The sequence below is a fragment of the Eumetopias jubatus genome, unplaced genomic scaffold, assembly GCF_037043125.1.
Source record: "Eumetopias jubatus isolate StellerSeaLion01/CBP00866 unplaced genomic scaffold, mEumJub1_p1.0 scaffold_16, whole genome shotgun sequence".
Lineage (NCBI taxonomy): Eukaryota > Metazoa > Chordata > Mammalia > Carnivora > Otariidae > Eumetopias > Eumetopias jubatus.
Window position 1 is genome coordinate 92,326,714 of NW_028274822.1, and position 15,977 is coordinate 92,342,690.

General features: G+C 52.0%; 1 protein-coding gene across 1 annotated transcript in view; it reads left to right on the forward strand.

Moving 5' to 3' along the window:
- The first annotated feature begins 660 nt into the window (after positions 1–660).
- Positions 661–15,977, forward strand: part of ADGRD1 (adhesion G protein-coupled receptor D1) — a 125,548-nt gene continuing 110,231 nt past the window's right edge. Inside the window, exons 1-4 of the mRNA XM_088019750.1 lie at positions 661–1,016; positions 1,110–1,146; positions 9,112–9,195; positions 13,242–13,364. Of these exons, the coding sequence (XP_087875876.1) occupies positions 957–1,016; positions 1,110–1,146; positions 9,112–9,195; positions 13,242–13,364 (304 nt within the window). The 5' untranslated portion in view covers positions 661–956. The remainder of the gene's footprint in view (positions 1,017–1,109; positions 1,147–9,111; positions 9,196–13,241; positions 13,365–15,977) is intronic.

The following is a 15,977-nucleotide window of genomic DNA, read 5'->3' on the forward strand; positions in this document are numbered from 1 at the left end:
TAAACATTCAGTCTTGAGTAAACTGAGGCTCAGGGTTTGACTCTGTTATCCCCCGGAGAGCAGGATCCTGGATGCCGGCGGATATGGGGTTTGGCGTGATTCCACCGAGGACCCTGTAAATAATCCCATGGCTTTCACCTGCCTCTGAAAGGGTTAAGGAGAAACATGTGGTCAGCACTTCTCTGGGGGCACGCGGGTGTGGTTTATTTTCCTTTGCCATCCGTGTATCACCTTCTTTCTTCCTTTGGACAAAAAAGGCTCAGCTGTCAACACAGTTCACGGTTTGTTGTCTGATTTCTCGTTAGGAACATTCGCTCTGCCCTGGAGGGTGCTGGCGGGAAGCATCTGATCTCTGCGGACGCCCGTGCTGTCTGGTCGGCCAGTTGTTCTCAACAGCCCGGTGTTAGGACCCAGGAAGGACGCGGCAGCAAGGGGTATAAATAGAGAAGCCGACCAGAACAAAGTTTGAGGAGAGAGCCTGACATCATTGCCTCTCCACCCAGAGCTGGGGCCGGCGGGGTGTCGGGCTGAGTCAGCGCACACACGGGCCGGGCTGGGCAGGAGCGCCAGGACCGGGCGCCCCTGAGGGTCTTCTCGCTGTGCCCACTTCAGGGACGGAGCGAGGGGTCTGATCGCCAAGCCCGGATGGAGGCAGACCGAGACTCCTGAGAGCCAGGCCAGCCTGACGGTGGTGGACGGCCCCGCGGGGCTCTGTGAACGGCGGCCGGCTGGGGGCTGCCCTCCCGGGACGCCGGGCCCCGAACATTCTCAGCACAAGGGAGAGACGCCCGTGAGCTCTCAGGACGGCTGCGTTCCACACACTAAGGAGAAGCAGATCTTTTCTTTCCGGAACCTGTGAAAATGTCCCTTTCCTGGGGAAGTGAAAGTTAGGGCACGCGCTGGGCGGCAGACCCTCAGGACCAGGGCTCAGGTGGCGCCCTGACCTCTGGGCAGCCATGAGGGGGCTGCTCTGGGGCGGGCACCCCTGGCTGCTACTGATCTTTTGGGATTTCCAGGTAACGTCTCCGAGCCGCTCTGTCTGGGGTCGGACTAGAGCTTTCTGCCAGCGGCTGCCCCGCCGTGTCTGACTCTCTGGTCTTTGTGTGCAGGTGCGCGGAGCCTTCTCCAGGTCACCGGCCCATCCAGGTAAGGGAGCGTCCTCCTGTCCCCACGCGCTTTGGCCACTCGTCTCCGCGGCCAGTGGAGGGCGGCCCCCCCGGCCCTGCCTTTCGTCTCCTGGTGCTCTGCTCATCCCAGGGTCACACCTTGGTGGCTCCAGGTGTGCCTGCCGCCTGGAGGCCTCGGGCTCTCAGTCACTGCCACCTTACGATGAAGGGAAGTTGCTGTCCCAACCCCTGCCGTGTGTCTTCATGCTGACTTAGGGCTCCGTCCTCTCTGTCCCTGACCCACCTGGGGCTCACTGTCCGTGGGCCAAGGCGAGTCCCCGTCTGCAAGCTGTCCCTGAGTGGTGTGGCTACGTCGCAGGTGCAGGCGTGTGGAAGGAGGGGGCCTGGTGAGCAGCGGGAACCCCCTGGGGCCGCGGTGCCCTGGGCCTCCTGGCTGCCCGTGTGTGGGGGTGAGGAACCCGTGGAGGTCCCTGAGCCTGTACTCGAGAGCCATGCGAACAAACCCTGACCCACTGGGGAGCACGCCTCTGACTCAGAGCTCCCACCAGCCACTGTCACCTGCAGCCCAGCCCCCTCCCGGGCACCATCCAGAACCTATGGGCACAGCCAGCATCCCTGGGCCACCCAGGGACAAGGCCAGCCTCTGCTGGGAGTCCCGGGACCTCAGTCATGGGGCTGGACGGACATGTCTTCTTTGCGGGTGATCCAGCAAGGTAGGGCTCACCGCCTGGACTACCTGTTTCCGTGGCAGGGTGTTGCTGTTTCTCTTTACCCGCACGCCCAAGTTAAGTCTGTTGGAAAAGGTGTGAAGGCCATGAATTTCTGTGCGCTCCTCTTTCCCCAAAGGGTGGACAGAGGCATCACACTGAGGAGCATGTGTGTGTCTGCCCCCGAGGCTCTCCCCTTCCCGCCGGGGCCCGGCCGTGGCTCCTGCTGCTTTTCCAGTGCACAAGAGTGAGGGAAGGTGTCGGCGGGCGGGCAGGGGGTAAGGCAGCCCCCAAGACACACACTGCTGCCCAGGGTGGGAAAGGAAGCTGGGAAGTGGTTTCCAGATCATACCCTGGCCACGTTACATTCACAGCCATCCACATGTGAGCACACCCACATACGTGCCCACTAGGTACACACGGCCACACGCATGCACACACATCCACACTCAGGTACACATAGCCACACACATCACACCCACCCGTGCACACACCCACTCTCTTGTACACACACCCACATGTATGCACACATGTCCAAACCTACCCCCCCACACACCTGTGCACACGCATCCACACGTGTGCACCTGAACCCTTGACCCTCAGCTGCAAGGAGCAGTTCGAATTCAGTCTCTGCTCCACATGGAAGCATTGCTCCTCTTACCCGCTAACTTCGGGTGGAAGCTGACTTAGCTTCCTCCGTAAGCAGCACCGCAGACAGCATGGTGGCGGACAAGCGTGGACAGCAGTGAGCACAGAAGCCCGCGTGGGGAGCTGGAGCTGCTCAGCCTCCTGGCCGACGTCCACGCCCACGGGCTCCCTTCCTGTCGCACTTCCGTGTCTCGGGGTCTCTCCTGCTCCCCCCCACACACTGTTGACGCTTCATCACCTCTCCTCCTCGACCACAGTGACAGAGGCAGACACGCCCCGGACACGACCGTGGGTGTTCCCTGGTGGACGAAACCCTAGTGCTTTGTGTTTTCTTCCCTCCCCTCCCCTCCCCTCCCCCCATTCCTTTTCTCTGTGTCTGTCAGCCTCTCTGTCTCTGTCTCTGTCTCGCTGTATGTCTCTCACTGTATTTCTGTGCTTGGTGTCTCTCTGTCTCTCCCTCTCTCTGTCTCTCTGTGTGTCTCACTCTCTGTGTGTGTCTGTCTCCCCTTATCTCTCTCTGGTCCTTACGTCTACATCCTGCAGGGAAGTCCGACCCCCCATGGTCTGTGCGGCACCCGCCCCACGAGGCCACCTTCCCTCCTGCTTCTGGGGGCGCCAGCCGCAGGGTCCCAGGAGGAGCCCCGGTGGGGAAGGCCCGGCCCAGCGCCTGTCAAGGGTTCCGGCTCACGGACACAGAGACGTGCAGGGACCCCGTTCCTGAAGGGGGAGCGTTTGCAAACCACCCAGATCCCCGCCCCTCAGAGAACGGCTCCGTAAATTGTCATCCTGAATTCTAAGGATCACGGAGCAGCCTAGTGGCCACTCGGACGTACATTCTGTGGGGTCCCCAGCGCGTCCTCTGACGGAGACTGCACCCTCCTGCAGGCAGGAGCAGGGGGTTTGCCAAGGTCGCAGGGTACAAGGTGGTGGTGGGCTCAGACACGTAAGGGCGCTCGGGGGCCACGAGAGCGTGGTAGGTGCTGAGCGGGAGGTGTGCACGGACTTGGGGCCAGCCTCCAGCAGGGCCCCCTTTTTCTGCCACGGCCACTCCAGACTTGCCCCCTTAAGGTCGTGCCAGGGCTCGCAAGGCGTCCCCATCTTGCTGTGACCGAGAGCACTGCCCCCCGCGCAGGACACGCTCAGCCAGCCTTGGCCTGACTGTGCGCCGTAGGTCGAGGGTGAGCGGAATCCGCGAGGTCGGCCAGCCTGCTGCGCGGTGGCCCCCGGGGGCGCCGTCCTTGGCTGGTCTGTCCACACTCTCATCTCTCTTTCTCTGTGACTGTGAAGAAGTGACAGCATTAAGCCTTTCCCCTGGCCCCAGGCTGCTGAGTCCTTGCTCGGCTCTGAGGACAATGCTGGGAAGCACGATGGTTGATAGACCTAAACCCATAAACGGCGCTGGCCAAGAAATTGCAGGGCATTTAAAAAGTTTACCCACATGCCATTTAGATAACTTCTCTAATGAGGAAAAGGGACCTTACAGGACTTTGTTATCCAGCCGTTCCCGGGCCTGGGGTACAGGGAGCTGCTAGTTCTGGCCCGACTGCGGGAGGTCGGGGTAGCTCTGCTCACGGCCCTGTTTAGAGGTCTGGGAGGCCAACGCGGGTGGTTATGGTGATTATAATTCCCTCTGGTTGCAGACTAGTTATTTCTCTGTGCAAATCAACAGTTCCCTTTATTTATGTATTTTTTTATTGAGGCGTAATTGACATTTTAGTTTCAGATGTACAATGTCATGCTTCAGTATTTGTACATATTGCAAAATGATAACTGCAGTAAGGCGAATTAACATCTGTCACCACCACAGTGTTATATGGTCTGCAAGGGGCTGTTCGAACCACTAGATCCTGCCAGAAACTTCATTCATCTTCCCAGTGCAAAGGAAAGTGTTCATGATGGAATTTTTAAAAATAATGTTTATACTCTATTGAACAAATGGAAATTTGACCAATAGAGATTCTTGGGGTATATATAGTTTCAGAAGTGTATATGTGTGTGTGTGTGTGTGTGTGTATATACATACTTTTTATCCATTTATCCATGATTACATTTCATCATCCATCCTGCCTACATAGTTTGAAAAAATTTATCACTAAGATTACCATTTTGGGGAGAATCCAAATGCAAAAATCTGGAGTACACAGACATTCAGACACACCCAGGCCCTGTGTTAGACGTGAGAATGTGGTACAGATGGATCAAAGAGTCTGACACAGCAAATATATTAACAAACAAAAGTATTTAAGTACTAGTAAGTGCTGTGGGCGAACAAGGAAGGAATTGGCAGAAAGGGCGGAGGTGGTGGTGCGCGGGCTGTCACCGGGGCTGAGGCTCCCGTGGTCGGGACTCTGGTGCTCGCCGCGGGAGGAGCATTGCAGGAGGGGACTGATTTTCTCCGTGGCATATGCTTGTGTTGAACGAGGCATGGGCCTCCGGGACGGACTCTCCTGCAGCTTCAGGGGATGAGGTTCCCGCTCACGAGTCACAGAGAAGGGGTGAGCATGCGGGATCAGAGGAAAACCCGAAAAGGAGAAAGGGAGGGCTGCATTAACACTCCTTCGGAGCATCAGCTGTCCACACCAGGCTGAGTCCAGCACGTTGCATTGGGATGAGAAATTGTTCCTGGAGAGCTCGATCTAACTGGTGGTGTCAGCTGAATAGCTCTCTTGCTCTGTCATGTTATTCGTTAGGGCCAGAAGTCCCAGAAGGAGCCGCGTGATCAGCTTGCTGTCTTGCCTACGCAGACATGTAGTCTTTATGGGGTTTATCCGGTGGAAACCAAGGTGCTTGTATAACCTGGACATCTCAGGTCACCTTATTTTGGGGAACATAGCCCCAGATGGTCTTTCTTATTCCCAAAAGAACGAGATTTGCTTATTCTGATGACACTTGTAGGGCTATGGGTTTTCATGCCTGAGGTTGTAAAGGGAAACCTACGTGTTGAATTTAGTTCTTAGGCACGTCTTGTTAGCACCACGCAATGCTTTAGGTAAAATAATCACCATAATTGCTAACATGAAGATTTGGGGAGATTTCGAAGAAAACTCTGGGTTTCTGACTTCTCCCTAAAAGCGGGAGAAATGGCGGTGCTGAGCAGACCTCCCTGCAGAGCCGCAGGGACGGGCCGGGGAGCAGCGCGGTCCTCAGGACACACACCTCCCAGAGGGCCGCGGCCCCCACCCCGAGACCCTCAGCCCCACCGCGGTGGCTCCCGTTTCTAGCACCTGCTGTGGTTCTGCTGCCCCAGGTGGGAGACCGTCATGAACATTCGGGCCCGGCCCCCGGGCACATTTCAGTTTGCAAGCCCGCCACTATGCGTCTCCATTCTGTCCGACCATCTGTGTTGCCCGTATTTGGCGTCTGGGGTGACGCAGTGGGGTGTTGTCCTTGTCTGAAGCCCAGTGATATGGGATAGCAGGCCGTCTGTGGACCCCAACCCCTGTCTCCCACAGACTCTTGCTAGCTCGGGGGGCTTCCTGTGTGAACAAGACCACCATCCCTTTACACTCTCAGCCTTTCTGCCCAGAACGGGTGGTGGCCGATAGTGATGGGGATGATAGGGAAGGATTTACCATCCACAGCGTTGATTGGATGAAGATGTGGGTTGTGAAGCCGATTCCGCACCGAGGGATGTCATTCCCTTTTCTGATCCCCCCAACCCCACCCTGCCCCGCCCTCCCACCCGCCCCAGATGAATAACAAATCAATGATGTTTCCCTCTTCAAAATGAATAGCCTACATTTGGGGGGGGGGAAAGCAAGGTAGAAATGGAAATGAGTATTTTTGATTTTGACATTTCAGAGTCTCTGTATTGCATTGCTAGAGTACATCCACTTCTAGTGGACATCGGCTGAAGTCACGTGTCCTCACATCTTAAGTTTTTAAAGGAATGCATGTCCAAACATTTGAATAAAACAGAAATATAAAGGAATAGAAATCTTCTTATGTCTTCCACGCAGTTGCTCAGTTTCCTCGCCCCTAAAATACGGCTGTCCATTTCTAGGCTACCCATGCAAAATCTCTCTCTCTTCCTTTCCATCCTTCCCTTCCCCCTTGCCTGCTGAACAGCTGTGCTTTCCACAAATAGTTGGTACTAACACATTTTTCTCTCACCTTGATTTTTTGACAATATAGCTTGAGGAACATTTCACATCAGGACACGTGCATCAGCCTTGTCCTAATTACATCCTGGGGCATTACGCAGATGCTCCGTACTTAGTGCCTGGTCTCTCTGCTGATGAGCATTACCTTTGTTCACTGCTCTCCATACTATAAAAAAAAAATCCTGCAACAAATACCCCTGTGCATAGCTCTCTGATCCCATGTGTGAGTCTATCTCTAGCACAGACTTCTAGGAGCTGAATTACTAGATCAAAGTGCACTTGAAATTTGTATCGTCATTGCGGTATTGCCCTCCAGAAAGGCTGCACCTTCCGCCAAAAACGTGGTAGAACGTGCCAACTTAGTACGTCTGTCAGTCGGCTGGCTGAGCTGGGACAGGCGGGCTCACTGAGTTTAGGCATGCCTCTAAAAATTATGAGCAATGTTGAACGTCTTGTCATATATTTAAAAATAATTTTCATTCCTTTTTCTTTGAACTGCCTGTTGATGTCCTTTGCCCCAATTTTCTGTTGGTTTAACTTTTGATAGTGGGAGTTTTAATGAATACAATAAATTTAATACATTTCTTTAAAAAGAAATCAGTACATTTCTGTCCCATGTATTACATAAACATCACTCCCCGATTCAATTTAGCTTGATTTATTTTTATGTATGGAAATATTTTTTAAAATTCACATAGATGTATCACCTGCTTTCCTCAGAAGCTTTTATGTTTTATTTTTATTACATTTAAGTTTTTTTAATTTAATTTTTTTAAAGATTTTATTCATTTGAGAGAGAGAGAGCAAGCACAAGCAGGGGGAGTGGGAGAGGGAGAAGCCCGACATAGGGCTCGATACCAGGATCCCGGGATCATGACCTGAGCTGAAGGCAGACGCTCAATGACTGAGCCCCCCAGGTGGCCCTTAAAGACCACTTTTATCATAAGCTAGTTTCACGTGTGCGTGGCGATATTTACAGGTCTTTTCCACCGAACTGTCTATTCGTACGCAGCGCCAGATCCTCTTTGTAGTGGTGACCTCGTGACAAGTCTCACTGTGTGTGAGGTCCAGGTCCCCCACCCCCCCGCTCTCCCTGTGCAGGTTTGTGGGTTATTCTTGCTTGTTTCTTTTCTAGATAAGCTCCGAAATGAGCTTTCTCTCACACAAAATCTCTCAGCATGTTTGCAATGAATTTCCTCATGTTTGTATATGAATTCAAGGGTTGGTTGACATTTTTATGATTTTGAGTTCTCTTTTCCAAAAACAGGTTACAAAATTCTTCATTATTCCAGGGTACTTGTCTATCCCTTGGTATTATTTTATTGTTTTCTTTGTGAGAATTTTGTATGGTTCTCATTCTTTTGCACTTAAATGTCTTCCCTTTGTGGGCTGCATTTACAAAAGAGAACTTTTCCTCAGTTCTGTTTTCGTGTTGTTGTTTGAATACAGGAAAGCTGTTTACTTTCGCGGGCCACATCTGCATAAACCTCCTTACTCACTTCTTTCCTGGTGGGTAACAGGGCTTCCTTTACCAAATTCTTTCCTTATTTGTAAGGATGTTTCCTTCTTTCATTCTCATTGTGAGGCATACCTCATTTGAAAATAATGATCGTATTACCTCCTCTTTAAAAATTTTTTTACGATGAATAACAGAGACAACTTTATTAATTTTTACTTCTCTACAATCTGGTGGAACCTTCGGGCGGTTGATGGTTGTGCCGTCATCTGGACCACTATGTCCACTTCTGGGAACCAATCACAGCTGATCGGGGAGCAGATTGGAGCCAGGCAAGGGGCTGAGTGCGTGGGGAGGCGGCGCCCCACGGGACTGTGCCCCAGACCCCACCACGGAGCCTGGATAGGAGCAAATACATGAAATCGTCCATGGGGTATTAAGTAGGACGAGCAGAGTAGGGCCCAGCGTATCCGCACAAAATCCTGTCGACTCAAAGTGCAAGGGTCGTACAGGAAACCCTGAAGTGGTTAATTTTCAGTATGTTGGAAGCGAGGCGAGAGCAGAAAGACCAGGAGCTGTCTTGGGGAGACTTGGCGTGAGCCTTGCCCCTCAAACCAGCCAGTGGGGCGATTTCTGAGGAAGCATCAGCCTCTCGTCTCTACAAATAGGCAAACAATATAATTACCTGACAGATCATTGTTACGATAAAACAAGGAGGTGTTTGTCAAGAGCCTTACATGAGGTCAGTGATATTGGTGCTGGTTTCCTCCTCTTTTTAAATGATTTTAACCTTATCTCTTTCCCTCGCCCGATTGTATCAGGTATGCCGTCTAAAACGGTATAAGCAATAACGGGATAGTGGCCGTTCTTGCCTTTCTTCTGACCCGAAAGGACACGCTTCTTGTGTGGCCCCGTTATGCCTGGAGCGTGTGTTGAATTTATTCAAATTCCTCCTCAGCGAATCCCACAGTCACTGTGACGTTGCTCCTCCCTCCACTCTCCGTGTGGAAGGCGAGCGGCTCTTCCCTCCTGATGGCGATTTAACATGTTTATTCTTTTCTTCCCCCCAGGGTTTGAGGTCTTGGCTTCCGCTTCCCATTACTGGCCGCTGGAAAATGTGGATGGGATCCATGAGCTTCAGGACACAACTGGAGGTAGACATGGGTGGTGAGAGACCCCGAGGCCGCAGGAACGGGAGACGCAGGGTCGGGGGCTGTTGGGGGACACGGACGTGGACAGGGTCCACTTTGAAGCCAGGAGATTAGTGGAGATCAGGGCACGTTGGGGAGCTTCCCCCTAGTCACTGTTCACCCAAAGTCTTTTATTTACTAGAACCTTGATATATTTTTATCATGGAAGGACTGAACTTGTGGTCCATAATATCATTAACGTGTGTGCCTTCCCCCCAATAACCTTAAAGCAAAAGTAGCTATTTGAAGCTTGAAGCTGCAGATGGTGGGTCAGTCTGCCTACGAGTCTAGATGTATATTTTCTAGATAGACCAAACTGGCATCATCTGCACGCCTGCCAAAACAGGGAGCCATCTGAGCCGAGTGCCGAAGGGCGTGCCAACCAGCACTACGGTGCATGTTCGTGGGGTCGCCGGTTCACTCAGCAGAGGTACCCCCACCGACCAATCGGCTTCTGCACATGTCACTGGCAGCTCTCTTGAAAAGACCAAACATCACCCAAGATGCTCTCAAGGTCCCTAAGTCCACGGAAAATACAGCCTCTATCTGACCGAATTTAGACATTTGCCGTAAGGAGAAACCCCAGATGCCCCTGAGCACTTTCTCCCATTCCAGTAAAGAAACTTATTCCCAGTACAAGTTTCGAGTGCCTTGGGATGCTTTTACATTTTAATTTTATTTCCTTATTGCTCTTGATTTAAGTCACATGGCTGACATAGGCAGCAAGGTGGTTGCAACCATCCCAGCACAAGTTCACATCGGGTCTCTCTGGTTCTGTGCAGTGGAGTTTTTATAAAACACCCACACATTGCTGACTACTATGCTTTCCACACCAGCACACTGGCATTTTCCTTACCCTGGAGACTTTACACGCTGCCATAAATTGCCACCTAAGATTCTAAAACGTTTCCCTTAAAATTGTCAACCAAGAAGCATTCTGCCTAGGCTCTGGGCCACCGGTGTCCTCAGAGTGGGGGCCATCAAGGAGCAGGGACTTCCAGGAGGGTGGAAGGACCCACCTGTGCAAGACCAGCCCGGGGGCCCTCAGCTTGCCCTCCTGCCTGCCTGTGCATGGTGAGGCATGGCGGCCACACGGAAGACCCTCCTGGAGCTCCGTGTTTTCTCTGAATGGTCTGCACCACAGGCACGTAAGCTCCCTGTGGAGGTCATTACATGACCAGCTCGGGTGAAAATGGACTGCTTCCCCCCCGTTACAATCTCATCTCTCTTCTCAGGGCATTTATTTTAAAGCCTGTGAAAAGAGACCATCCCACCAAGTGGAAACGCATTGTCGACATAATTCATTGTTCAGGACACAGAAACTAACACTTTAGTAGTTATTTCAAACAGTAGCTCAAATATTTATATTCCTCTCCTAACCCCTCAACACAGATCACTGTTGTGATCAAACCAGTAATGTTGGGTGTCCTGAACACCTGTATCTGTGGGGAGTTCTCGTAAAGTCATGTAACCACCAAGACACAATTAGGTCGTGGCTGAATTTTGTTGACCGACATGTTAACTTCCCGAGAACTCAGTGTGTTCACGGGTGTCCCAGAACACGTGAATGGTGACGGTGTCACCGCAGCCCCTGAATCTGTTCTTCACGTGACGATGCCAGGCTGGCTCGTTTCAGTTCCATCACGGGCTTCTCCAGAAACAGAGAGAGTAGGGTCCATCGGCACGGTTTGCTGCCGGGGACAGTTGAATGGCTTTGGCAGCCAGTTGGTGCTCATGCAGCTGTGTTATTTGTTGCTGAATCCTCTGTTGTTGTGTCCACGTGTCATGATATTGTGCCGTCACCTCCATGCTGTGTCCCCGGCTCGTCAGTCGTGACATCACCACCACGAACCCTTTCGTTAAGGCCATTTTACTGCTGAGCTCAGTTCCATATCTCTCAACCAAGTATCCGAGGGCACTGGACGCGGCACATTGGAACCCACGTTTGTGGCGAGAGCCAGCAGCTGTCATGCCCTGGCTCTGGGACTCGTGGGCCAGGGCGTCGGCCACAGTGGCATCCAGTGCATGGGAGGGCGGCAGGGGGCGGGAAGCAAGGTCGGGAGAGAAAATCCAAGATGCTTGCTGGGTGAAAGACCACTTCTCGGTGCGCGTCAGGTTGAGAGATATGCCGGTTCCATTCGTTGCTCATGTCACTCATTTGTTATGCTTTTTCTTTTGTCGTCCTACCTAGTGTTGCGAACCCACAACCTCACTGTGCTTCCTTCCCATAACTCTACCTTTGTTCGTACCAATGACTCTGCCTACTCAAATTTCTCTGCAACCGTAGGTGAGCACTTTTATCCTTCCGTTCCGTATTCGGTCGAGTTTGGATCTGCAATGAATCTAGAGGCCAGTTCGATTCGGTTCTATATCAGTTCACTTTGTCTTGTCTAGCGAATAAGCCTGTACCCAAGAACATGGCTCAAGACCCGGGCTGTGGGGAGTACCTGCTTCCAGCTAGGTCTAGAGGTAGCGCTGTGACTGCAGTGCATTAGAAGATGCATGTAAGCTTCACGTGACCAGGGTCTCCCGAACCAGCTGCTTGTTTTCAGACCGAGACATGAGATACTTCCTAAAAATAGAAATTGTTTGGATTTTTAAATGGTGTATATTCTTTAGGGGAGGAAAAGCACGCCCTTTGAATGAAAAATTCAAGTTGATTTTAAGATACCTCACCAAAAATTTGATCTCTTACGAACGTTAAAATCAGCGTGTCTTCTGTAGCTGGATTTTTTTTTTCTTTATTAGAAGCTGCCTTACAAAACACCCAGTAGAGTCAGGGTTAAATTAATATCTTACTTAATAACCTCAGAGCCTATTTTTCCCACACAGCTCAAAGCGGAAGGGAGAGGTCTCCCCGAGCAGTGTAGAAAGTGAGGTCAGATAATTCAGGGGTCATGCCGTCAATGGTTTTCAGTACGACGCCTAGCCTGATTGCCATTCTAGCTGTGAGGTGTTTGGCTTCCAAAATTAATTTTTCCAGTCAGTCTTGTTGAGGGGTTTATACAGCCTAACTCAATCATGCAACTGTTAATTTTGCAATACATTTAATTTTGTAATATATGGATTCCCCCCACCCCCAGCAATAAATGAGATAAACTAAAAGTTTAAAACAGTAAGGAAGAACATGGAGGCCCGTTGGGTGGGTTATCCCCTTGACGGTGGCCATTGGAAAGCCTGCGCTGGGGTGGCTGTCAGGCCCCAAGAGCTCAGCGCCCTGCCGTACATCTCCCCCTGTGTGACAGCTCAAGGGCAGTGGGCAGGTGCCCTTTCAGCAGAGGAGGTATCTGGGTGACTTTGACCCCAACGAACAATAAATGCTTAATCACACTTGGTTTTTATAGTCTTCACTTATCAGTCCTGTAAACCATTTACCCCACACTCAGACCATCAGAGACATTTGCCATGGGAATGGGGCCAGACGGAAGGGTGGACGGAACAGCGAGCACCAACGGGGGCTCATGGCCACTCCGCCTGGAGCTAGCAGGCCCTGCCGGGATTTTCTCCCAGAGTCTGAACATGGATTCTTGCAGAATTGTAGGTTCCCACATCTAGGATTAGGGGCTTCCAATGAGAGCTCACAGGGAGAAAGAGTTTAGGTGGTCTTCAAGTTCAAACATGTACCTAAGCATTTCACTTAGAAGATGGGCAGGAGGTGCTCCTGAAGCCTGTGGACGGAGCTGAAGTTCGGGACAGTAGGAGGCTGTCACCTGGGAACCCAGCTCCCAGCCAATGGAATAATTAGAGTGCCGTTTCAGTATAGTGCATGGTACATACAAATACAGTAGTGACTGATGACAAAATATTAATACGACCAATTTATTATTTAATAGTCACATCTTATTATATGATTTCTAACTTAACTAGGACTAAATATTAAATATGAAGCATTAATACTAATATATAGGACACATAATATTATAAACATAAATAATACAGTATGTTGATATGTCAGTTGTTTATAAGTCTGATGATCGCTGATGCCCGATGTTGTCGCTCTTCTTACGTAGACATCGTGGAAGGGAAGGTCAACAAGGGCATTTACCTCAAAGAGGAGAAAGGAGTCACCCTTCTCTACTACGGGAGGTACAAAGCTTCCTGCATCAGCAGCCCAGCACAGTGTGACCCAGACGGTGAGTGACACGCCGCCGCCTCTGGGCACTGGCGGGTGGGGATGCAACCCTGTGGTTGTGCAGAGCCTTTGCGGACACAGGGTGGTGGGTGGGAGGGGTGGCAGGGGCGGGGGTGCAGGTGCCTAGGATTCTAACCGAGATATGTCCTGGACACTGAGAGCTAATACTGTCTTGAGGAGATGTGAGAGCAAACTATTTAATCTTGTAAGGAAAAAAAAAAAAGAACCCGCCATAGAAATAGACACGGTGATGTCACATCAGGACTTGGACGGGGCCGTGGCCTCTGTGGGAAGTAAATTGGTGGTGTGGCTCCCGCCACGTTATTTCTGACTCTGGGATGTTTACGGTGGCCCTGGGCAGGGCAAGCCTGTGACACTCCTGCCCTGGGCTGGTTTCTTTTATCCCCGGGCCTGGGGGCCGGTGGGGGGCCGCCCCTGCAGGGAGCCGCGGGCCCATGGCGGGAAGCATGCCCTGGACAAAGCACATCCAGGTAGCAGAGGAGTTGGCAGGCTCTGCCCTTTTCCCGTCTTCCTGTGAAAATTGATCTGCTCTCCAGTATCAGAGGTCCAGACAACGGGTATCTGGCCGCATTTCAAACCTCTCCGAAAAGTTGTCTGATGTCCAAATCAGCTTCAGGCCTTCAAGTTCTGTTACCCCAGGCAGAATGAGAATTTTCATTTTTGGGGAAAAAAGAGTTTAACGCAAGCCTGTCTGAAAGCGAAGGCCGTTCGGACATCCAACGGCCTTCTCAAAACAACATTGTGATGACCTTGTCATGCACAATTTTGGGACATATGGACTTCATTCCAAGAAAAACAAACAAAAGCTTAACAAGGCAAAAACATGTCGGTGGGGGGGATATGTTTTGGACTTTGCAGAACCCAGAATTTTGAGAAATGGTTTTGAGGTCCAAAACCATGGCCAGGTTTACAAACCCAGCGTCTGAGCCATTCCGGAGCTCGGACAGCCCTATAAACACATCAGGCTTATTTGTTTCTCTAAATGAAAAACAGCCCGGGCTGAGCTGTGGCCACTAGGAGGGCCCGCAGGGCAGGAGGGCCTGGGACCACGGGGAGCGGCTTCTCTTGGGGGACAGGTTCTCTGCTGCTCTGGCTCCTGGGAGGGATCTTAGGTCGTTCAGGAGGTGGGCAGCGTGGGTCCCCAGAACTGTGATGATGGGGGGGCATCAGGGACCACCAGCCCTCGTGGGGGCTCCCGTAAATGGACCGCGGGGGTCAGAGCTCTGGGAAGTTTTACCTGAACTCCGAGACCACAGACTCGGGGCTCTGGGCTGGCTCCCACCTGTGGCCGTGTTTGGCTTGGCAGGTATGGGAGCTACACAATGTTAACTAGCTGCCAACGTGGAAAAATAGAACTTCCATGTAAATATATGGATTTCCAGTTTCTCTTGAGAAACCACCCCTTCCCCCTGCTGACTCTGGCTGGGTATCAGCATAGCGCCCCCCGTTGTCATGGCCACTGTCCCCCAGGCCGCCAGGCCCTCCTGGGCCCTTGCCGTCATGGTGCCCGCAGGACACGGAGTGAGGTCAGAGCATGGGCTCCAGTCCCAGTTCTCTTCGGGTCTGCATGACCTCGGGCAACTGCCCCCGCCCCGAGTCCGTGACGGTCAAACAGGTCAGTGACGGTCCTTCCTCATGAGGCTGCTGTGGAGCTGGAAGGAGCCACCGGGCTCCTGGCAGGTGCAGCCCGGCTGTGACAGGCCCCCTCGGTGATGGCACCGCATGAAGGTTTGCAGACTCGGCTCCTCTTGCCAGGGCATCCGTCCTAATGAGAAGCCCAGCTTGCCTGCTTGGAGAGCAACACCCCCCACCACCTCCACCACCACCGAGGGGGACTGACCCACAGTAAGGACCCAGCATTATTGATTGCTGACCATGTGACTATTGTGGGACCAATCTCATTACATGTATTAGCTCATTCATCCTCAAAAAGAGTGAGACAGACAAGAGCGTGGGGCGGCAGGCAGAGCCACCAAGTTTGGCTTCATGTCCCCTCCGATAGCAGCTTCTTGTGTGCTGGAGTTGATTGGAGCCGTTCAAACCATCGTGCGGCCCCTTTCTTTACAGTAGGGCCGGATATAAAATGAAGCCGGAAAGCCTTACATCACCCTTGGCTCCGGGAGACGGGGCTGGTGTGAGGCTTCCTGCAGATACCGACGGAGGTCGGGCATTTCTCAGTCTGCACCCCTCTGTCTGCATGTCTGCTTCCTGGGGACAGGGAGCCAAGCACGCGTGACATCTGAGGACCACGGTGTGTGCCCCCACGCGTATCCTGTGCTCAGGCAGTTTCCCTGCAGCCTGCATGCATTTCTGGGTTCCAGATAAACAAGAGAGTGCGGGCAAAATCTGCCCAGCGCTTTCCAAATTAACGTCCCTGCAGCACACCCAGCGTGTGGGATGCTTTCAGGTGACGCCGGGCAATTAGAGACATTAATGGCTGTGTTTTTATCTGAACACAAATAGCTCATCAGAAATGTGATTTCCTAGCTACAGTTTAGGAAGAGACTTCAGTAAGTCATGAGCTTTAAAAACGGGTGGACTATGAGAACAATGTTGGTAATGATGGGAGGAAAGGGGTGGTCAGGTGTGAAGG